We start from the raw sequence: 23,223 nt of genomic DNA, 5'->3' as shown, positions 1-23,223 counted from the left end.
CCGGCCCCCGGCCCTGGCGCGGGTCCTCTCTGCTAAGAGGAAACGCTCTCAGCTTAGTCCATGAACACAAACATTCAAAAGCAAACAGGCGGGAGCCACAGATGGCGTTCACATCCATAAAGCAGGACTGAGCAAAGCTTCTGCCCAAGAAACCAAGGGGTATTTTGAAGCAAGGCCTTGCCTTCCAAGCAGGCAGCAGAGCCACAGGGACCCCAGGGCTGGCGTGCCACCCGGGCCTCCGGAGAGGAAATGCCGCCGTGCTGGACAGGCCGCTGGGAGCCCTGGAAGCGCCGGAGAGAAGCAGAAAGCGGTGCCCGAGAGCGGAGCAGAGCAGGGAAGGGACAGGGAGAGGAGGGGCACGGAGAGCTCCTTGCACCCAGACCAGGAGCCGCTGGACAGAGCACGTCCTGTGCCCCTGGGACAGCGTCCTGGGTGGCGGGCACCGCCCAGGTGACTAAGGCTCCGGGGCGGGTGTGTGGCCTCGGTGAGGGTGGGGACCGTGGTGGTGTCTGGGCCGAGATGCCTTTACTTTGCAAGCTCGGAGGAAATGAACTCTACAAGGTGCCTCCCTGTCTCCAGAGTTACTGCAGGAAAGGAGGGAGTGAGAAGAAGCGGAGAACGGTAACTCAGCCCAGGAAGGGCCGAGTGACGGACGTACAACCTCCCCGGGGGAGGAGGCGCTCCGCGTGTGACCCGCACAGACGGGAAGACACGCATGCGCAGGCACGACGGCCAGTGCGGCCACGGACAAAAGGCCCAGACGCAGCCCCTTGGAGCAGCCACGACAAGCGACCACTTAAATACCCTTAGCACGTCTGCGCGCAAAGGCCAGGGCGGCGGGTACCCTGGAGCAGCGGCACAGCCCAGGACGCCAAGGGACGGCGTGAGTGGGAGGCGCGTGCGTCGGGGGCCCAGAAGCTGCGAATTGGGGCCTTTTCGAGTCCTAACAGGGGCGCAGAGACGCACGTCTGGACATGGACAGCTCCGTTGTTGGTGAAGGGAAAAAAGGCACTGCATCTAAAAACACTTCAAAGAAAAAAAAAAAAAAGAAGCCAACTGAAGCCATCTGTTTATTTCACAGGGTAGGAAGCCAGGCATTTTCCTACGTGTTAAAAATTCGGGATTTAAAATTTTAACTGCCCCCCTCCACGGGCGGACAATAATCCTCAGACTGGATGAGGCCACCCTGCCCAGGCTGGCAGGCGAGCCCCTGCTGCAGAGGGCGATCCGAGAAGCTTGTGCCTGCCCACACTCAGCACCCCCAGCTGCCTCGCAGAGCTGGAAGGTAGACGGGAGCGAGCCAGCCCACCTCCTGCCCCCTTCTGTCTCCTGCCTCGGAGCCCGAGTCCCCGGAGCCCCGCTGGATGGCAGGGCTAGGATCACAGTGCCGCTGGGGGTGACGCTCGGGGAGTGGCCTCCTGGCCGAGGGGCCCCTCCGGGCGCCTGCCGGAAGCGCTTTGTTTGCTTGTTGGGGAAGGAGCGGCCCCCGAGCCCCACTGCCCTTCACGACAGGCGCGGGCCAGGGAGGTCAGGCGCCTTCTCCACCAGATTAGCAGGGCGCCTCGAGTGAAGGACCTCAGGGCAGACGCTGACCAAGCAGAGGACGCAGGTGGCGACGCATGGCGCCCGTCCCCACGGGCTAGTTTTTATTGTCACCATTTCTTATTACTTTACGTGTGCATCTCGATCGGCTTAGAAACAATCACGGCCTCCGTCTACTGAGTGTTTACCACGTGCCGATGCTTCACGTTAGCCCACATAATTCTCAGCCGGAGACGGGCACCTATTATCTCCTGGGTTAACGGAGGTTCTGAGGGGGGTGCAACCTGGGCGAGGGCACATGGCCGGAAAACTAGAGAGTCGGGACTTGAACCCAGCGCTGTGTCACTCTCGAGTGTGTTCCTTCAACCAGGGACTGAAGACGGATCTTCTCTGGCAGGGGGGAGGGACAGGTGCGAGATCCCACGCTGGGCGAACCTCCCTGCCGTGTCCCTCGGCGTGCGACGCTGACACCGGTGAGCCGGAGCGCTGGGAGGCCAGGGTAGGACACGATGAAAGACGTGTCACGCTAACGCCATGACTGTTCTCAGCCCACAGCAGTGTCTTAGATGCTGGCTTCCATGGTTTTTATTTTCTGTGTTTACTACATTGTAATATGTGCTGAAATTACTTCTAAGTTTCAACTGATGCCCTCTTACTCTACTATTCCTGGATTCAATACACTGGCTGACAGAATCAAGATAAAAACCAAAACACCTCAACAGACTGAAACGATCGAATGAAAAGGAGCGAGGATAGGAATAAATGCCAGGTCGTGAGCTGAGGGTTCGGCCAAGGGACCGTGAGCCCGGGCGCGGAGGCCGGACGCGGTCCCTCAGCGAGAGCCCTGGCCGTGCAGAGCTCAGGCTGCCCGTGCGGAAACCCAGGGTCTGGGACAGAGCGGGTGGCTCCAGCCTGGGCCACGCTGGATGGATATTAGGTGGTGTTCCGGACACCGCTCTCACAGCGACAAAGACACTGGAGTGTGAAATAAAAAGACAATGTGACAATCCCATTCCAGGAAGAGACTTCGGCCGCGTGGGTGCGTGTGTGGGTGTGTGCAGGGAGACGTGGATGGGGCAAAATCGACCGTCTTGAAATATCTGAAGTGGGGTTAGAGCTGGAACCAAATGGAAAGAAATCTCCAGGGGCTGATTCTGGCTCAGTGTAAGGGAGCGCTTCCTATCAGACTCCAAACAGAACGGGCTGCCTCAGATGGTGACAGGCTTTCCCCAAGACATTTGGGAGGGAACAGGCTGCCTGGCCACTCGTGAGGGACCCTTTGGGGGCAGTTCTGACAGGACATGGGGGAGGGCGGGCGAGTGGCCTCATGATCTCTAGGTCCCCTTCCACTCTCGGGGTTCCAGGTAGGATCTCTCAGCCTTCCTTCGCCATCTGGGCAATCCCTGCATTCAGTAAAGATGGCACTCTCTGCCATTCAGTAAAAGCTGGCACGAGAACCTGTGAAATCCCACAAGTTTGACGTGAAAAGGCTAGTGAGATTTTACTAGGATTCAATGCAATAATTACATTTATTAAAATAAAAGATATTTATGAGTTACCAAAAAATCCTCTTGCTTAACCCCCCAAGGCATCTCGGGAGGCCTGGACTAGCTGATCGCTATGAAGTTTCTGACTATAAGATCCTAAGATTCTGCGGTTCTGCGGATTCCGGTCACGCACACACAGGAAAGCTGCGTGGAAAAGACGACACGGGCCAGAGGAGGGCGCCTGTGAATTTCCTCACACTCTCTGTCACCTGGGGTTTTACTGTTGCTGCAGAATGACTGCAAAATGAAAGCGAAATGCTGTTAACTAGGTCCATCTCTCAGCTCTGCTTCTAGCCTGATGCTCCGGCTGGCTCCCCTCGTGGCACCAGCAATGGTGACAGCAGTTCTAAGCTCGCACCCTGACGAGTTAGCCCAGGGAGGAAGGGATGGAGTGCCAGCACTCCACGGAAAGACCTAAGCTCAGCTGGTAGGGACTTCACACCCATTTCTGAACCGGCGATGGTCGCTGAGACGAGGGGGCGGGAGGGCCGTGAAAACACCCCTCCACGGCTGAGAATGTGGGCAAGCGGTTCTGCAAGGAAACGTGGGTACCAGAAAGAAGGGCAGTCGGCGTGAGCTCGGCCAGCCGCCTCCCATCAAGCCTCGGCTCTGCACGCACAGGTCACACGCCTTCCCCAGAGGGAGGCGACGTGAAACCTCATCGTACGGGAGCTGGATCCAAGTCCGATGTTTCACGTCAGTGTGCAAAGCCCGTCCAGTGACTCCTCATGGCTCGGGAATCTGTGGGTCAAGAGTAAGCTTGGCCACACCCCACACCCAACAGGAGAGTGAGCACGCATCTGCGAGGAGGCACAGCTGCCAAGACCTGCAGCTGCAGGGTTGCAAAGGCTGAACGTGGGACACCCAGTGGCTCGCAGCCCTCACGAACAGCCCATCGTCTTGGAGAGAGTGTGCTGCAGGGGAGGTCTCTGTCCCCGTCTCACTCTCCCAGAAGACAGCTCCTGTCCACTGTTTCTGTGCAAATAAGTGATGAGCTTCGTCATGGGGACAGTACAGCTTGAAATGCCATTGTCTTGTTTGTTTTTACTGCCATGCCTGTGGCACGTGGAAGCTTCCAGGCCAGGGATCCAGCCAGTGCCACAGCAGCAGCCTGGAGCCCAGCCTGTGCAGTAACAACACTGGATCCTTAACCCTCTGCACCACAAGGGGACTCCCTAAACGCAGGGCTTTCTGGTGGGAGTGGCAGTGTATGCAGGGTGTGGGGCTGGGCAGACATGGAGCATTTGGTCAGAGCTGAAGGCTTCTCTGCAATATGAATCCACATGACTTCAGTCAGCTCCCATCGATGTGTTTCTGGTTGTGATGGTTAATTTTGTTTCAACTTGACTGAGCCATGGGGTACCCAGATGCTTGGTAAAGCATTATTCTAGGCATTTCTGCAAGGATATTTTGAATAAGACGAACATTTCAACCAGAAGACTGAGTAAAGCAGACTGCCCTCCAGGCAGTGGGTGGGCCTCAGCCGATCAGGTGAAGGCCTGACTAGGACAGCGTGGCGAACTGCCACCCCCCCACCCCCAAGAGGGAGAATCCCTCTTGCCTGACCCCCTCTGAATGGGGACGCCCCTTCAGGCTTACACACCCACTCTCCTGAGTCTCGGCACAACCGATCACTCCGCACATCTGGGGACTTACCAGCCCATAATCTCGCATGAGCCAACTCCTGATAAATCTCTCTCCATACACATCCGTCCTATTGGTTGTGTTTCTCTGGAGAAGCCTGACTAATACGCTCGCCACCTCCGTGGGCTCCAGCTGATGACAGGTTCTTGTAGAACACAGGTCTGGGAGGCGGAGCTGCTGCGGCGGCACCGGCCTCTGTCTGGGGACAATACAGGGTGGTGACCTGGTCAAGGGAGGGCAGTGGCACTCTCTGCTGGAAGGCTGCACACCAGCTGCATCTTCCGGAGGCAGGGATGTCCCTTTTGACGGGTCGGAAAGGCACAGCAAGAGGATTCTGGAAGAGGCCTGGGAGGTCATGCTTATTCTCGTTCTAAGTTTTATTGTCCTTTTCCTTTCTCCATCCTTTTGCTCAAACTAACTTAATTCAATGAAGGGATGTGGCTTTTCCATTCGGCCAAGGATGCAGACGGTTGCAGCGAAACCGTCTCATTCCTTCTAGGTTTTTAGGGGCATCAGCTTCAAAGTAAACTCTTTTAACGTTTACTGAAGCTTCCATCTGTAGCCAGTCCACTCCTACAACCCAAACTCTCTGGCCACGTCCCTCTATGCCGCGGCCAGGGAGAAAGACAGATGGGCTGAGGGGCTCATACGCCTTAGACGACGGAATAACCCGCCATCGCAGTGTCACGAAACAAGACCTGCCAACGACCAACTGTGTTCAAGCCTGTTACTTTTCCCGACATCATCGAATCCCCTCCTTCGTAAGAAGAGCCTGGGTTTCAGTTGGATATGTCACCAGTCAGAATAAAGCCTTCTTCCTGTTCCCTCCAGGCAGGTTTGCCAACATGGCCAAGCTCTGCACCCCGATGCCAACAAAAGGGCCGTGTGCCACTTCCAGAAGATGTCCTTAAAGGGCCGGTTCTTCTTCCTCCTGCGGCCCTAACCCTACTAACACCCCTCCCCGGACACGGAGGTTCTCCTACCTTCCAGAATCCAGGGGCTGTAACTTGCCACACTTCTTTTCCTGTAACAAATTCTGACACAGTTGACAGAAAATCTAACTTACACAAGCTTGATTAAGAAAAAAAAAGGGCAACGTATGGGCTACTGTCACTGAACACTCCACAGGGATGGACGGGCGTGGCCCAGTCCAGACGCAATCAGCTTCCTGGGGCACAGAAGGCTGGCCCACCTCCAACCTGCACCCCGAAGGGGCCAGAGGCTGCGTGCCTGCGGTAGTAGTTAGGTCAGCTCACAGTTCTGAACCAGACAGAGATCCCAGAAGGGGAGAGCACATCCCTTTGGGCTGAGGAACACCGACCCCAGAGCTAGCGCTGGGCTTCATCCCACCCAAACCCGACGGCTGTGAGTGGGAAGGAGCTCGGAGTTTCCCAAAGGAGCTCAAGGTACCGTCCAAGAAGGGGGATGCAGGCTGAGAGCACACAGCAGGTTCCGGCCGTGTCCTCTCGGGTAGTTTACACTGACACTCATTTTTATTTACCTCCGGCTGGTACCGCACTCTGTGTTTCATTTACCTCCGGCCAGTACCGCACTCTGTGTTTCATTTACTTCCGGCCGGTACCGCACTCTGTGTTTCATTTACCTCCGGCCGGTACCGCACTCTGTGTTTCATTTACTTCCGGCCGGTACCGCACTCTGTGTTTCATTTACCTCCGGCCGGTACTGCACTCTGTGTTTCATTTACTTCCGGCCGGTACCACACTCTGTGTTTCATTTACATCTGTACGGTACCATCACTTGGCCTGAGTTTTACAGATTCATCAGTACCCTTTGGAGAAAAACTAAACTAAATAGGACTGTGGGGATTACAGGATATTATAAAGTGCTTTGGGGTAGACTAAGTAATAGGATTTCACATAAACTACTTTTGGATGGGCTAAGAAATGACTTGCTTTCATTCTCACTCCGAAAGGGCACCCGTCTGGGAGGGGCAGGAGGCTCTGACGGCTCAGGAAAGAATATCGAACCAGCCCTCACAGCTGCTCTCCGGGAACTCAGGGAAGAGAAAAGGACAGCGGGCGCGCGCTGCCCCCGACCGTCCGCACAGGCCAGCCACGAACAGGGGCTTCCTTCGTGCAGAGAGCTCACCCGCTGGGAGCCTGCACTCCCACCGGGCCTCCCTCGCCACCGCGAGCGTTCCATCTCCAGCGCTCAGTCTTGCTTGTGAGGTCCCGATGTGGCAGAACCTGTTTACAGCCCTAGGCTGCCCTCGCTGCGGAGACCCAGGGTGCCGGCCGAGCAAGGGAGCAACCTCCCGAACCTGGAAAACACCTTCCAGTCTGTTGCTGCCTCTTCTACGGTGGCGAGGGCACCAGCACACAGAATCACAGCATCTGGTAAACCAACCCCCAAAACTGCAAAACACAGACCAGACTCTACTGCTGTTCTTCGGGAACACAGAGCAGCAGTCAGGAGCAGGACCGCAGGGCCCGTGGAAACGTAACAGGCTACTGGGCTTTAGGGACCGTCTTTGCACCGAAACGTCGCACCACATGGACTTAAAGGAGAAGCACTGTTTGAGGAGCCAAAGGGATTCAGGACACCAAGAGCTGCTGGGTGAGAGCCTCGTCTCGGTAAAAACCACCTGGAGTGCTGAGCAGAAACCGGGAGGCTGAGAGCGGGGAGCAGTCCTGAAATACAAGGTGCACCTGTGCCGTCACAGTCCCTGCATCACCTCCCGGGGGGGGGGGGAGAGGGAAACATCCCAGTTTAAAAGTTGCAAGGCTTCGTTGACTTCTCCTTGGATCCGCACTTCGGAGCATGAACTCGCGCCTCGTGAGACTGAGAAGTAAGACTCTCGTTTCCCTGTTTCCGAGGCCTCGCATTTGTCTACGGGTTTTCTCCAGCCTCCCATCTCCACCTCTAGAACTTTTGCCCAGAGTCCCGCCAGGTCCCGAGACTGCCCGGGGTCCCCCCAAGCCTGTCCTGTCCAGAGGAATGGCCGGCAGCTCTCAGCGGAGTCACCAGTGCGCCAGGTGCATGTCCCTCTTGCGGTTCAACCGACAATCATGAGCGGTGGCCTTTGTGTCCTGACGTGCCTTCCACATGGGTCCCCTTCCCATGAAGTCCTGGGCAGCCGCGTTCCCCGATGTCTGCCGCCACAGCTTTGAGCTGAGCTCAGTTCAGCGCACAACCCACAAGGGACACGGAGACGAACACCCTGGAGTCCCCTGGGAGAGACCGGCATTGGCTTTAAGAGCTGGCTCCACACCGACTGAGGTGACTGACGCTTCTCCGCCCCAACTAGCAAAGTATGTGAGTAACACGGTGAAAGGCTCAAAATGGAACTACACACACCAGAGGGAACAGCCTGCTGGGCATCAACAGGGAGCAAGAGAGAGAGAAACCTCCAAGACATGCGGTTTCACAACTCTGCAGAAACTGTGCTACTACTTTTCAAAAAATAAAGCAGCCTCTTAAAATAATCATCCCTTTTTAAGTAGCAGTAAACTACGGTATCCTCTCCGAATCACCATCAAAGACAGGGTGACTCAGGATGGCCTATGACCTGGGCAGAGCCCCTCAGGAGGCCAATCAGCCTAAGGACGTGCGCCCTGCATGGAGCCCAGCTCGCCTCGGGTTCGGCCCCGGCTCAGCCCGTCCCTCCCAGGGAACCAGGGCTGGACTCAGGGTCCCTTCCCGCTGAAAGGGTTTGGCGGGTCCAGACCTGGCTGACTCGCAGCTCACATTTAACATCCCGGGAAGCTTCAGGGCCTCAGGCGGCTGCTGGCCAGGCTGTCGCGCTGCTGCTGTCGCTGCCTGCGCCTGGGCGGACTCGGAAGGTTGCTGGCAGCACAAATGGGCGTCGGCAGCCCTTTGATGTTTCCGTCCACCGATCAGCATCCTAACACCTGGTGACAAAACCCTTCTATCAACCCCTTCCGAGGAGGAAGACAGCTCGCAGCGCGGGCATCAGTGACGGAAGGCAAGTGCAGACGGAGGTGGACCCTGCGCTGAAGGCGGCCGAGTCCGCAAGGGCAGCACCAAGGGCTGGGGATGCCGCCCGCGCCTGCTCCGTCAAGCGCGAGTGAAATCAAGGTAGGACAGGATGACGCGAAGCTCATCGTGACACCGCAGCACAGCGATTCCGGTTATGCTTTCCGGATGTTAACATCTCCGGTCAGGATGGGTCGTACAATTAAGGAAGCCACGGTTATCGTTCTTGGGGGATGTAAAATGGTGTCTTACAATCGACAGAGTCCTAAATTTGTTGAAATAAACTGCTTTATATAAGCATAAGCATTTTAAGTTCAGTTCTTCAAACGTCTTGTCACAATTTAGTTGGCAGCCCTGCTTGCTTTTTTCGTGTTAGATAAAATGGCACATCTTATAGCTAATGACATTTTAGATTCAATGGAATTCAGCAGCACCTGCCTCACAGGATTGTGAGGAGTCAGTGATGAATGGTTTTAATGTGCTTAGAATGGCGACCAGCTCATGCTAGTTCTAAGTTTTTAGCTGCGAATATTAGTATCAGTCAGGGGCTTTGCTGATATTGAGAGAGAGCCATCTATAACAAAGCCTGAAATTTTTTTTTTCAAGCTAGCAAGCTTCCCTACCTGTCCCACCTCATCTCAATCACCAGTCTTTACGGATGGTTTATTTTATGCCCAAAACTGTGCTTATTACTGTGATGCAACTATTGATCACAGCTTTGGCCGTCAAGACCAGTTAGATGCTGCAGGATTTTATCAAGAATTATACAGACAGGAAGACAATACCAGATACCAAGAAGTACTGAGTGAAGGAAGACATCCAAGGTCCATCATTTATCATGTGAACTAAAGATAAGCTTTAACCTGTGTGCCTTGGTTTCCTCATCTGTAAAATGGACTGACTGCAAACCCCGTCAATAATGCTGCTTGCAATAACACGAGCTGGTTCCATTCTCTACCTATGGCCCCTGTTCACAAACGCATGTGGCCTCAAACCCTACCTCTTGGTGGAGGCAAGGAGGAGGGGGAGGCAGGAGAGGAAGCGGGGAGGCAGAGGGGTTAATCTCAGAGAAGGCTGATGAGATGGACGTGGACTACATACATGGGAGATTCCTGGACTCAGCCTGTCTTCCCAGAAGGTGAACAGGTGCTAGGAGAGAATGGGACAGGGCACAGTCTGGCTGTGCTCTCGGGATGCAGAAGTTCCCGGGCAGGACTGAACCCAAGCCATAGCAGCCCCCATGCCAGATCCTCAACCTGCTGAGCTGCCAGCGAACTCCCCTACCAATACTTTTTTTTTTTTTTTTGTCTTTTTAGGGCCCCATCTGCAGCATGTGGAGGCTCCCAGGCTAGGGGTCCAATCAGAGATGCAGCCGCTGGCCTACCCCAGAGCCACAGCAACACGGGATCTGAGCCGCATCTGTGACTTACATCACAGCTCTCACGGTAATGCTGGATCCCTAAGCCACTGAGGGAGGCCAGGGATCAAACCCGCATCCTCATGGATGCTGGTCGGGTATGCGAACCGCTGAGCCACGACGGGAACTCCCCTATTAATACCTGAACCTGAGCGGACAGGTGCTATCACGTGCCAACGACAGGATGGCGTTGAGGCCCTACAGTCAGAAGGAAGGAACTCCTGAGCAGCAGTGGCAGGTCGCTCTGGCCCTGTTTCCGTCTGCAGTGACACAGCCCTGAGTTTCTTGCACCCACTTACTACAGGGATGAACTGCAGCATCTCTTTCGCCCGACTGTTGGGAGAAACCTTGAAGAGCGGATGGACCTGAAGAGCTTGCAACAGTGCTTGGCGTTTAGTAAGCTATGGATGCGTGCTAGTTACTCCTGATTTTAACATCAGGGTGATGCTAAAACACTTCACCACCGGTATGGCATCAGCACCAGCCAATTAGGAGACACTGTGGTTCTAGAGGAAGGGGTCATGGCGGTTACTGCTCAAGCTGGGTTTCAAAGGACAGGCGACTGCGCTCATGGAGAGGCAACACACAAGCAGGCAGACGCTGTAGGGGACACGGTCCGGGACGGCTACGTGGTCACCTTCACGCTGTGTGGTGGCACTGAAGGAAAGGGGGCGATGAAAGGAAGAAACGGCTGTAGAATCAGGTTGGGGCCGAGGCATGAAGGTTCAGTGAGAAAATAAAACTGGCACGAGCAGAGCTGGGTCGGGGCTCGCCAAGGGCTAAAGGGAGCATTTGGTTACGAAGCTCAAGGTGAGTGGAGGCCATCACTCTCCAACATGGCAAACACTGACATCTTAGCTCGTTGTAAAGAACAAATACACACGGCCTTTAGGCAGCCTTCACCGACCAAAGTTGAAAGAAAAGTACAGATTCCCCAAAGGTTTACTGAAGGGCCTGTTTTTATTTAAGCAGCCTTCACTTTTTTTTTTTTTTGGACACATTATCCTCGAGTACAGCTCTAAACTGGAAATTTCCAAATCCGTGATGGAAACGGATTGGTGCTGCGTGCATCTGGTCAACCCAGTACCAGCACAATGCCAAACATGACCGGGAAACATTAAAAAAAAAAAAGACAAAGAAAAGCCCAAACGGCAAGTCAAAGCTGCGACGGTATCAAGCAGGAGCTAAAATCCCTGAAGACAGGGACGGTCCACAGGTTAATCCTGAATCTCACCCCCGATGCTATTTCAACCCAGGAGCCTCCTGCTACTTAAATTCAACTAAGTGCGGGGACACCTGCCTGTCACTTCCTTGCCTGCTCCCACACCCCACCTTCTTCTGGCACCACCCCCTTCCTCTGGGGGCCCTCCATCAGCTCAGGAATGCGATGTGATCCAGTCTGGGCAAAATTAAAGTTCTTACCCCAAATCTTACATACTTGTTGCCATGCTTTGGTTATGATGACGTAAGCTGACCATGTCAATAGCAGTCACCTCCCACCCTCCCGCACAGCCTCCCACCCTAAAGAGAAAGTCTGCCTGGAAGAAACTCTGCCCGGGGGACGAGGTCAGGGTCAAGAACGAGGGACAGAAAGAGGCTTCTCTGGTTGTCTGGACCCAGTCCTGCCTGGACATCCTGCACAAGAGCCGAGAAACTATGCTGCATGCTGACACCAGTTTGGGCGGAGCTCCTGTCACCGGCAACTGAAGGATACCCGGTTACAAGTCATAAGTGTAAGACAGCTACCTGAAAATAAACTTAACACACTGTATCACAGTAACTTCTGAATACATAAAAGGTGACCAAGTACTGTTACTTAAAATGCAATTGCTAATACTAAATTAGGTACAACACAGTATAAATACCAACCAAATTTCACGAAACGTATAAAGGAAATTGTTGGCATTATGGTTGTGTTTTTAACAACACTTCATGAAACCTGAATCCCATCACTCGCTCCAGGGAAACGAACTGGACCAACTACACTTAGGAATCTTAAACAGTATAGTACCTCTCTTTAATTCCTATTTACAGTAGGAACAGGTGTAAGTTTTGTTGACTAAATTTATGGCTATTAATCCCATATTAGCCATTATGAAAGGCCTACCTTCTCCTTGAAATCATTGTTTAAAAATAAAGAAGGCGGGTGGAGCTTTTCTGCTTTTAAGATGTGGTCCATGAACAAAATGCAGGATGTTGAACTTAACATGGGTCAGGGAGTTTGTGTATTCATCAGAATCTGTCGGGAATCCAAAATGGTGAAGGCCTCTGAAAAAAGAACTTGGGTTTTAATACTACAAACTTCTAGGGTTCTCAGCGAATTATTCCAAATTCACCTTCTCAACCAAATGACACAGTTATTCACTGAAACACATGTTTATTGTAAATCCTGTGGGAATAAATGCGCACGTTAATCAAATGAGCTGACGGGGGGCTCGGCGAGTTCAAGTCTTTCCCAAGCATGGTCTCTAATTTAGAGTCTCGGAGCATATCCTGAACAACAGAGTGGGAGTTCCCGTCGGGGCGCCCTAGAAACGAATCCGACTAGGAACCAGGAGGCGGCGGGTTCGATCCCTGGCCCTGCTCAGTGGGTTACGGATCCGGCGTTGCCGTGAACTGTGGCGTAGGCAGGCGGCTACAGCTCCAATTAGGCCCCTAGCCTGGGACCCTCCATATGCTGCAGGTGTGGCTCTAAAGACAAAAAAAAAAAATAAAAATAAAAATAAAAAAACCAACAACAGAGGTGGTGCAGACGCATCAGATCGCATAGGGTTTTCCCCTTTCTTTTTCCTCCTGGGAGGGGAAAGTACAGGATAAATTCTTTAATTTTTGTTAAGTTTTCAATTTAAATTCGAGGTGGGATGGAATTTGACACTCTTCTTGGAAGGGAGACTACATCCTAACAGATTTCACTTGTCAGGAAATTCCCTCCACCCTGGCTATCTGTGCACTTTATCCCACTTTTCCCAGGAACACTTCTATGATACCCCGGATTCAATTCACTCCTGCCTCAAGAAGACATTTCATGGTGAGATCTTGAAATCCCATTTAGTTTTCTCTCCTGTAATCATGTGAAAAATGTAACTCTACACCACATTTTTACTACAGGAGAAGAGTCCTCTCGCAGACACATGTCTTTCTTTCTGTGCACGAGCCCCACCCCCACCATTACGTTTCCACCAAGGTCACGTGGCATCAACGCCTCGGACACCCCTCCCCAATTTCCACCCCAAGTAACATGTCTGTGTTCTACCAGTTTCTCCTTTGCCTGCCTTCTTATCATCTCTTCATATTCCTAGTCTTTCTGAGTCTCTTTCATTAACACCTCTGGTTTCCTTTTGGTCTAAAAGTTATTCCAACTGTAAACGAAAAACGAATTTCACTAATGTCCAATTTGACCAGTTTTCTTAACCACTCAGTACACAGATGCAATACAGATGTAATCTTCTCTCACTCTTCTACAGTCATATTGCAGTTTCATAACTGTGTAATGCCAATGAAACCCGGAACCGTCAGGTTTCGTGTGTGAGATCACCACGTACAGAGAGCTGCCGGGGTGCAAAGCAAGGCAGCCGCACACACAAACACACGTCCACACTCCAACACCACCGTGACAGTTCCCAGGGCTTTTTCTTTCATTACTGCCGGATGTTTTGAAACCCAGCAGAGGGCTGCTCATCACAACACTCCCGTGGGGCAATGATGGGGGCGGGGAGGGGGAGGGGGGAACCGGGGGGAAGGGTGCGGGATTCATGGAAGACCCAGCTCGCCGTGTGCACAGCAAAGCCAAGGTCCTGAGCAGCGACGGTTCCACAGCAGTGCGGGGCCACTGCGTTTCTGCACAGAATGCAAGCGGCAGGAGGTCATGGTACTTACGGCACCTTTTACACCGGGCATCCCACTGGATGCCCGCAAGTACAGAAAGACCCATGCAGCTGTCGCCAGAGGCGGAGCCGAGAAGAATGGGCAACTGAGGGACCAGCCCTCCTGGGGCCAGCGGTGCTTCGTGGCCTTTCTGTTCCACCAAGCGGATGCCGACTGTGTGGCTGACCCAGGTGACCCCTGGGTTTGGATGCGCATGAAACTAACAAATAAAACAGTCTGCAGCCTACAGAATGAAGCTTGGCAAAGCCCAGGCCTCACAAGTCAAGAGGCTAGAAAATACATTAAAAAACATTCTTCTTAGATTGTTTAATTATTTTTCAGAGAAACACAGGATTCCAACCACCAAGTGACAATACCCCAAAATCGTCCAACATGGTTTTCTGCACTTATCTGGAACTTTCATGTTCTTCCTCCAAAAGAAGTGCTCAATTCTCACTGCCAATGCTCTTAGCAGATTCACTTTTCACTGAAAAAATTAAGTAAACACACAGTCAAGCGTTTGTGCTGTTTCTCCCTCTGGTCCCCTCCCTTCCGACGCATACCAACAGCACTGCTCATGGGGACAGACAAACCATGCCATGTTCCAGGCAGCCGGGACATACGATTCTGGCCACAACACACAGAGGAATGACGGCTGAAAGTGGCAATTAGGTTTCGCGAGGCAGCATCCTTCCGGCCTCTGAGGAAGGCTCAGGATGGTGGCTGCCCATGCGGTCGGGAGCCGAGACGCGCACCACCACGGAGCAGACCGCTCTCATCACACAGGCTGGCCAGATGCGGCTGGAGTAAATTTTTCCATGATTTTTTTAAACTTAAAATTGAGGGTCAGTGTATGCCGAGTGACTGTGGGCTGAGAGAAGACTACCTAATCGCCATCTCCTCCTTCTCACAGGCATGCGGACTCCGGGCAGAACTGGGCTCCTTTAAAGGAGCAAGACCAGGACTCTTCCCTGACCAAACTGAGGGCCCCTGGAGGACAGACTCCGGACCTTGCTTCCCTGTGTCTATCCCCCCGGTGGAGCACTGTGCTCAATCAACACAACTCCAACTTTTAATCTTCTTTTCAATTTGCAAAATGGGAACCAGAGGAACTGCTCTATTTACTTCATTGCATGGTGAAGCTAAAGGGAAATAACACATAAAGAAACTGTGGAAATTGTTATGCTGAATGATTAAAAGCCAGATTATTTTGCTGAGGAGTACAGCCCTTTATCTCCACTGTGTGGACAAGGAAAATAAAGCTCAGGGGCGGACTGAATGCCAAGGACCCAGCTAACAAGAGCTGATGCTAGGCCCGTAAGCCTGGACGTCTTCACAGTCCCGCTGCCAAGTCCCGGGGTGAAGCAAAGGCGCCAGGATTTAAGGCTGTACCACAACCAAGTTGGTGTTCGGAGTCCTTTTTACGAGGAAGGCAATGAAAAGGGTCTATGCAGGTCGGATCCTGATCCTGGTGGAATTCCACCAACTCCAGGAGAGTTCTTCACGTCTGTCTCTGATGTTACAAAGCAGCTGTTTTCTCCTCTGGCTTCTTCTCACTTGAAACCATTACCGAGCCTGCTGCACTATGAAGGTTACACGTGTGCTCGCCTGCCTGGAGTCCAGCCCCATCCCACCACACACACACACACACACACACACACACACACACGCCCTAAGGAAGGAGAAAGGAAGAAAAAGAGGGGTGAGCAGGAGTGAGGGAGAGAGAGGGAGAACGGATGAGAGGATCTACTGGCCCAAGACGAGGCTAACGCAAAAGGAACTGCTCTGCTAATATTTTCACTAATTCGAGTAATCAGTCTTGGGTTGGACTCCTCAGAAGGTGGAGGCATTTTCTAACTGAGTTATATTGGAATAACAGAGAAAAATATTTTAAAATGGAGGGGCTCTGGGCTTTTGGCTCCGCGGTCCGGGGACCCTCTTCCTTCCGCTGCTCACTCAAGCTGCCCAGCCATCTTCTTGTAATGGAGCGCCCCTCTTTCTCCTATCGTGTCACTGAAATCTCTAGCCAGCTTTGGCCAGCAAGGACCTGCGGGACAGGCAATACCGTCCTGGGCACTCCCTGCTGGACTGCTACAAGGGGGCCATGCCACACCCCCACACCCCCAAACTACTAGTCTACCTTAATGGCTGAACCTTTTTCATTCCATAATAAGTAAACAAACAAAACTTGTCTATTGCCCATCAATACAGGCAGAGTCCTGAAATAAGCTAAGCTAACCTGTAATTGTAACAATCATCAAGTGTGAAAACAACTGAATCCCAGCCCAGAAACACATTTCCCCCAAACTAGATGAGAGAGACCTTTGCAATGAACTCAAGATCAAAATCCAACTTTTTTGACTCTGGAGAGAGAAAGAACCTCAAGGCTTTCCAAAGCAAATGTCCTGTTCTTATATAACCCTCCTCCTGCACTAAGGGCCCACCCTGCAGAAGGCCAACGCTCTGAGACTGCACAAAGCAGCAGGCTCTCGGAAGCGCTTTATCCAGAAAAACGCATCTGCAGGGGACAGGGCGCTGTTTTTACAGTGTGTGTATTCATGATGCGACCACACGGACACGGCGCTGAGAACCCTGCTCGGGCGACCCTCCTCGGTTGTCTGCTGCAGCGGCTCCAAGGGGCGTCCTCCACTGAAAAGGCCTGAGCTTTTGCCCTAAGCCAGTCAGACGGCATCCACCCACCAAGAGCTTCGCAAATTTTACTTCATAAGGTTCCAAGTACACTTACAAAAGTAGCCTTTTCTTTTTGCTTCGTGACAGGAAGCCTTACTTGAAGGGGCATTCCTACACAAGGTGAAAGAGGAGCTGTGTGTGCCGTGTTTATTTACACAGACAGTGTTTGCTCTGGCTGGTAACCCACATTGCTAAACAACTTTCCCGGAACCCAACTTTCAGAGAGACAGCTTTGTGAATTATACTAAGGAAAAAAGTCAGCTTTTACAGAGCTTAAAAAAGGTGAAACTAGTCATTTAGAACTGAAATTTCTCATTTAATTTGAGGAAATACAACTGGATTTTCTCAAGCTGTAAAAAATATAAAGAATTAACCTAAAGACTTAGAGACCTATCCTGTTACTGAAAAATATTAATTTTAAAAATGTTAAAAATTTAATGCTTTTATAAAAAAACAGTAAAGGCGATTTTTGGATTTTATTCATCCTCTAGAATTTGCACTCCGAAACACAATTAGTTTACTTTAATCAGTAGCTGCAAACATGGGTAAGTCGCTTTATACGCGAAACTTTTACATACACCGTTTCCGGTTTTCCTACTTCCTCTCAACTCCACTCTCACCAGAGAGGGACAAGTATCTTCTTTTAAGGAATCATCAGAATGCCAAGGAATATAACCAATGACACAAAATCGGAGGAAGCACAAAGCAGTGGGTTTAAAAGAGAAAAGGAGATGCGGGTCAAGGCAATGGCACCGGCTCACTCTCCGCCTGGTCAAAGTCAAAGGCCACGTTCCTCCCGCTGGACTTCCCCTCCCGTGAGGCAGAGCACGAAGACTGCTCTGCGACCGACCGCTCATTTCAGGGATCTCTAAAGGCTTTAATTGGGGGTAAATTTACCTGCTCATGGACAGACTTCATTAAAGACTGTTTACCTTAAAGAGAGACAAAAACATACAAAACCCCAAAAAGGCAGAGCACATCCTTGGACAGCCAGACATTCAAACTGCTTCATGCATTTTAAGCAGACACCAGCTTGCACGCTCTCCAACAGGACAAAAGCAACAGCTCCTTCCTTTGGCTTTTCACAAGATTATCCACACTTGCAGAGTCAACTCAGTTAGGGTGAAAACACCTGGGCACTATGTAAAGGCGGGCATGCAGCTGCTCTGGCCCCCTGGAGTCACTCTAAGCGCTGCAGGGACAGGTTCGTACTCACCCTGGTGAGGCCCTCAGGTCGACACTGTGCCCCTTCAACACCACGTGCAACGTCGGGTATTCAATGACCACTTTGCTCCGCAGATTGTCAAGCAGACTTTTGTCAGGATCCAGTTCATAGTATCTTAGAGTAAAAAGGCAAAACAAAGACAAAAAAACACTTTGATTCAAAATTACACGTAAATAAAATACATGAGCCCTTACATTTAAACAATTTTAAATGGTGATGAGATTAATTCAGTAGTTATTTCCTTATAATATAGTAAGTTTAACACTGCTAAGGAAGTCAGGTAAAAGAGAATTATTACAGAGATCCTAAAGCTAAATCAAAGCATATCAAATAGTCTGCCATTAGGAAAGCTCTAGAACAAGTCATTCATTTAATATCAAGTAAAGGAGAAAGGCTAACTTTTACATACCATCTATATTTGATGTGTTATGAATTTTTCTTGGATAAAACATTGACTAGCCAAAAATTCAAATTCTTCAAATATATTTAGTTTGAGTCTTACAAGAAAACTAAACAATTACTCCATGATAATTTCGCGTAATATATGGCAGTAAAATAACTGGCTACAAAGTATTTTTTATAAACATTTAATTCTAAATTAGAAATACTTTCCCAAATTATACAGCCGTATAATTAAATATGGCTTTCCTTTATTTTGAAATTAAAAACAAACCACGTCTGGGCTTACGAGTGAGGTAAAAGCATAACATTATGAAGTGTATGGTGCATCAGTCCTGGTATCACAACGCGGTCGGTAAACGTGCCGCAGGTAATTAGGTGCTAACATCCCCTAAGGTATGAAATTCTCAAGTCATTAAAGAAACATTTTTTTTTAAAGGTGACTAAAGATGCAGTCCCCTAACGTTCTCCCTTGCCTGCCTTCAGGAGCAGGAAGCAAGGGGTGGGTTTTCAGCCAGCTCACCAGGAGCTGCATCTGGGGATGTGCTGGCAGGTGACTATCATGTCAGGACAAAGAGGAGAAAGGTGAGAACCCATCCACCTGCAGTGCAGTTCTTCAACGGTTCTCAACATATTCAAAACCCACACACCCCAAGGCGCACCCGCCCGACAGCCGGAACTACTCCTCCTGCTCCAGAAGGTACACTGGGGGTCCGATCAAGAGTGAAGTTATCATCAGGGCACGTGTGTAGCTGCTGGCATTTTAGGAGTTAGTCATTCACACTTGGGTATTTCCTAATTAGCAACACGTTATTTGCAGCCTACCTGGCAGCTGAGAAGCGAGCACACTTACTAAGAACTCTTGGTGTAGGGTTTACAGCGTAGGTAGATGGTGAGTCAGAGAACAAATGTAAAACCAAAGCTTGACTTACTTTCACCTGCCCCCACACCCCACCCCTGGAATTAAAATCTTCATTGTAGAATCACAGCGTATTTTTTATATTGAAGAGAAGCTCAAATGCAAAATACTCCATTTTCTTAAACCAGCCCCACCCTGCGCCCGTAACCAGGGAACACTAGTCCTTCCCTGTGTGATGCAAGGCAGATGTGCTTATGATACTTTACAAGTGGTTCCAGCCTTCAAGGATTAAATGCTTCACATCTTTTACATATTGCTTCCCTTTGAAATAACGTTCAAGCAGTGTTTTTAAAAACGTTACCAGTAATTATACCAAAAAAAGAGAGGCTGAACTAGATATCAAAGTATAAAGTCAGCTTATAAAGTAAAATATAAAATGGATATAACTAAATTTTTCTTAGACGGCAAGACATGCATTTTCAAACAGGAACTTTTCAAAGAGCATCCTGCAAACACTTGTAGTAACTTATTTTCTGTGCATTTTAACTGAATCATAAGGCTTTTATTAAGAGACATTTCCAAAATAAAGGAATGTTTTTGACTTATTCCATTTTCGGGGAAATAATTTTCACTGTATACTTAATGTTTTAGGTATTCTTCTTTTCAAAATATTAAATTTTTGTTAAGCTTCTCTAGATTTCCAAAGCTAAGACAATTAAAAAAAAATTCTTTGAAAGCCACATGGTAACCAGAACCTAATATTATTACTGATATAAAACATAATCCCAGCAAAGGAACATTTAGAGAGTCTTAAAAATTGCCATGTAATAAAGTATATGTTTTTTAATCTTAAAACTATAATTAATTACACTTGTTTAATTTGGAAAAAAAAAAACAAAAAACACTAGTCCCTATTTTATGTGCCATGCAGGGTCTGTACAAAGCACTTAGGATATGAATATTTACATAAGAATTTATAATGGATTATTTTAAAAATATTTTATTCAAATGCAGTAAGAATCTGGTATGTCTTGTGGTTTTAATTAGAACCACCGGATTTTAGTTAGTGTTCACCCTAAGACGTTGCAAACTTCTACTCACGGCAATATTGCTATTGAGTGTCAATAAGCTTCCAGGCTCTGGATTTCCAGTCTGTCACTTAAAAGAGGTCAGATTTCACTAGATAATCTTTGAAATTCTGAGCTTCGCTGCTTTTGCTACTACTGGTGGTTAATCTTAGTCTACCATTAATATTTGCCAGTAATTAAGTAAATTATGTAACCTGTTCGATCTACAAAGAAAGGCTATCGAACCCATGTGAGGTGACATCTTGTAGACGTGGGATTTAATTAAATGAAGCAGTAACTTCCGGTTGCTTGGGTTTGGAATCTAACACTCTGAGTTCAAGTCCTGGCTCCATCACTTACTGGTCTGTGATTCTGTGCAAGTGAACCCCTCTCATCCCTAGTTTCCATGCTTAAAATGGAGATAATAACAGCACTGCTTCCAAGAGTGATCACGAGCACTACATGAGAAAACACAGGACCTGTCAGCTCATTTATTAAGCTGTGAACACAGTTTTACGTTTGCATTTACCTAAAATAACAGGACATTCTGACAGAAATGTTCGTTCAGGACAAGGTCGCTGCTTAGTAACAAAGAATGGAACTTGTTATAGAAGCACTGAAACCCATATTTGCCTTTTTATGCATTCTGCGTTTGAAATGTAGCCTTACAACTTTCTGTATCACTTTTTTCTAAATAGTGATTTTTATTTTTTTCCATTATAGCTGGCTTACAGTGTTCTGCCAATTTTCTACTGTACAGCATGGTGATCCAGTTACACATACATGTACACATTCTTTTTTCTAACATTATCAGGCTCCATCATAAGCGAGTAGACAAAGTTCCCAGGGCTACACAGCAGGATCTCATTGCTCATCCATTCCAAAGGCAGTAGTCTGCATCTCTTAGCTTGGGGCTAAGAGATGCAGACTTTCTGTATCACCTTCAAAGGATTATTTCATATCACATTTACTTCCAAGGGCTACCACTACCTTGAGTGCTTCTTTTTCTACTATCTTGAGGCAAGTGGTAGAGTCTGGCTTGGCAGTGCCCCAAATATTTAGGTGTTAGCTCCTTTGGAAGCCATTAAGTCACTAAATCCTAAAGACAGCTTCATCTTTTCTGAAATTTCACCAACTCTGATGTTCCCATTGGCAAAAGGCCTCTGCTCTCTAAGACAATGACTTGGGTTTTAAAGAATTACGACACCAACAACTTGTCTTTCTTTGCCCTTAGGGACCCTCTCAGACAGCTCCTCTTGCTGCTGGCCTTGTTCACCCTCAGGCTGACCCTGCTAAAGGCAGCTGCTCGGGGCCCTGCAAGGGCAGAGCACAGCAGGCTCACAGGGAGTCCAGGGACGACCGGCGAGACTGAAGGCAATGCTTTTTTAATCCTGGCTCTGTTAGCACCTTTCAAAGAAGCTGGCCAAGGTCTTGAACTTCTTTCTCTGCACTTTATTAGCAAATCAGGATTTATTTTTACCTTCTCGTGATTCAAAAAGGGACAGAGAATTTGAAAAAGAGAGTCCCAAACCATCCTATCTCACATCTGATCACTGACAACCCTTAGGTCATCTCCCCTCCCACCCCCTAAAGAGTACTGAAACTCAATTTGAATGTTTTCCAAATTTAACAATCTAATAGCAACCCCTAAGCCACAAAGTCTTCCCCTATAAAATAAGGTCATCGGATGAGGGATCCCCAAGATCCCTTCCTCTCTAAAATCCTACAAGTTTTGATATTTATCTGACAAAAGCAGCCATTAGCCTGTATTTTAAGAGTTGTGCGTTTGTTTCTTAATTTAGGTTTCTAGGTTAAAAGGGCAACTGACTCCAACGGTGCACAGCTGAGTCTCTTGCTGTTAAAAAATTAACCTGAATCAGTTCGTCATCTGCAGCCAGATGTGTTTAAAGTATGGTTTGTATTAACTAAATTCAGGAAGGTGCCTGAATCGATTATAAACTAAATGTTTTAGATTCACACTTACCAAATTCCTTTAAAATAAGAAATTTCAAGTTCTAAACTTATTTCAATAGAACAGAAAGAGAAGGGATTAAATGAACCAAACAGCTTTTAAAATCCGAATGAAAAGGAAAAAAGTACATTTTAATGAAGATCCAGACTAGGAGAAGAAAGGATAGTATAAACTCCAACTAGAACACAAAACCAAACTACGTATAGGGGTCAGACAGCTAACTCTTCTGTTTAAAAGTTTTAGGTATTATTTAAAATTTCTCCAAGTACTCCCACATGGCAATTTTTGTAACTCATATTGTCCATATCACCTCAGAAGCAAATTTTGTCAAGTTAAAATGTTTATCTAATTTCCCTTAGTTTTCATATTAAAAAAATACGGTCATTGAGTTAGCGGTTTGCTGCCCTTTGTTTTGGACCATCTATGTAATTTGCATAAACATGTAAACGAGACCTCCAGGGGGCCTGAGTTGGGCACCAGCCACTACTGAGTTAATGCAGAGGAATCTCGATGGCTCAGAACCAGGCTGGTTGAGGATGCCAGTCTGTGGATGGCCCAGAAGCTACAGGAGGCAGGGCACTAAAGCCACCCAGTGCACATTCTAAAACATGCTTTGAAGAGGGCCTCACAAAGCTCTCGTCGTAGAGGCCATGTGCTCGCCTCTCCTCACCCTCACCCACAAGCTCAGTTCCTTCTCAATTCACAAGCCCGGGTGCCAGTCTTCCCACTGGTCCTTTCGAGCTGTGGCTCCTCAGGTAACTCAGTCCCCTCACCAGTGTGATGATGGAGAGGTTATCTACCTATCAGCTGGCTTGCAAAGATTTAACGTTAACAGTGTACTAGGTGTAGCTCGCCAAACTCATTTGACCGAGAGTCCAAATGCTGGCTTTGTAACTGTAACCTGGTTTCTTTAAGTAAGTTAATTTCTTAAGAGTCTACGATTCTATCTCGTAGAGATTATTACATCTTCATTAAATTAATGCATGTGAACATGTAGTGGGAACAGTGCCTAGCTTCCATTCATCAAGTAATTCCTCAA

General features: G+C 49.1%; 1 protein-coding gene across 7 annotated transcripts in view; it reads right to left on the bottom strand.

Annotated features, from left to right (window-relative positions):
• ZNHIT6 (zinc finger HIT-type containing 6) overlaps positions 1–23,223 on the bottom strand; it is a 111,461-nt gene that overhangs the window by 52,469 nt on the left and 35,769 nt on the right. For 5 of the 7 annotated variants that reach the window (XR_002343009.1, XR_002343010.1, XM_021088551.1 and 2 more), the window contains exon 9: positions 17,879–18,001. Coding sequence is in view for 5 of the 7 variants with exons in the window: in XM_021088551.1 (XP_020944210.1) it covers positions 17,879–18,001 (123 nt within the window). In the remaining 2 variants the exon portion in view is untranslated. 7 annotated transcript variants of the gene reach the window in all.

Source organism: Sus scrofa, chromosome 4 (genome assembly GCF_000003025.6).
Source record: "Sus scrofa isolate TJ Tabasco breed Duroc chromosome 4, Sscrofa11.1, whole genome shotgun sequence".
Lineage (NCBI taxonomy): Eukaryota > Metazoa > Chordata > Mammalia > Artiodactyla > Suidae > Sus > Sus scrofa.
Note: the sequence above shows the minus strand (reverse complement) of the source record. Positions and strands in the feature narration are given on the sequence as shown.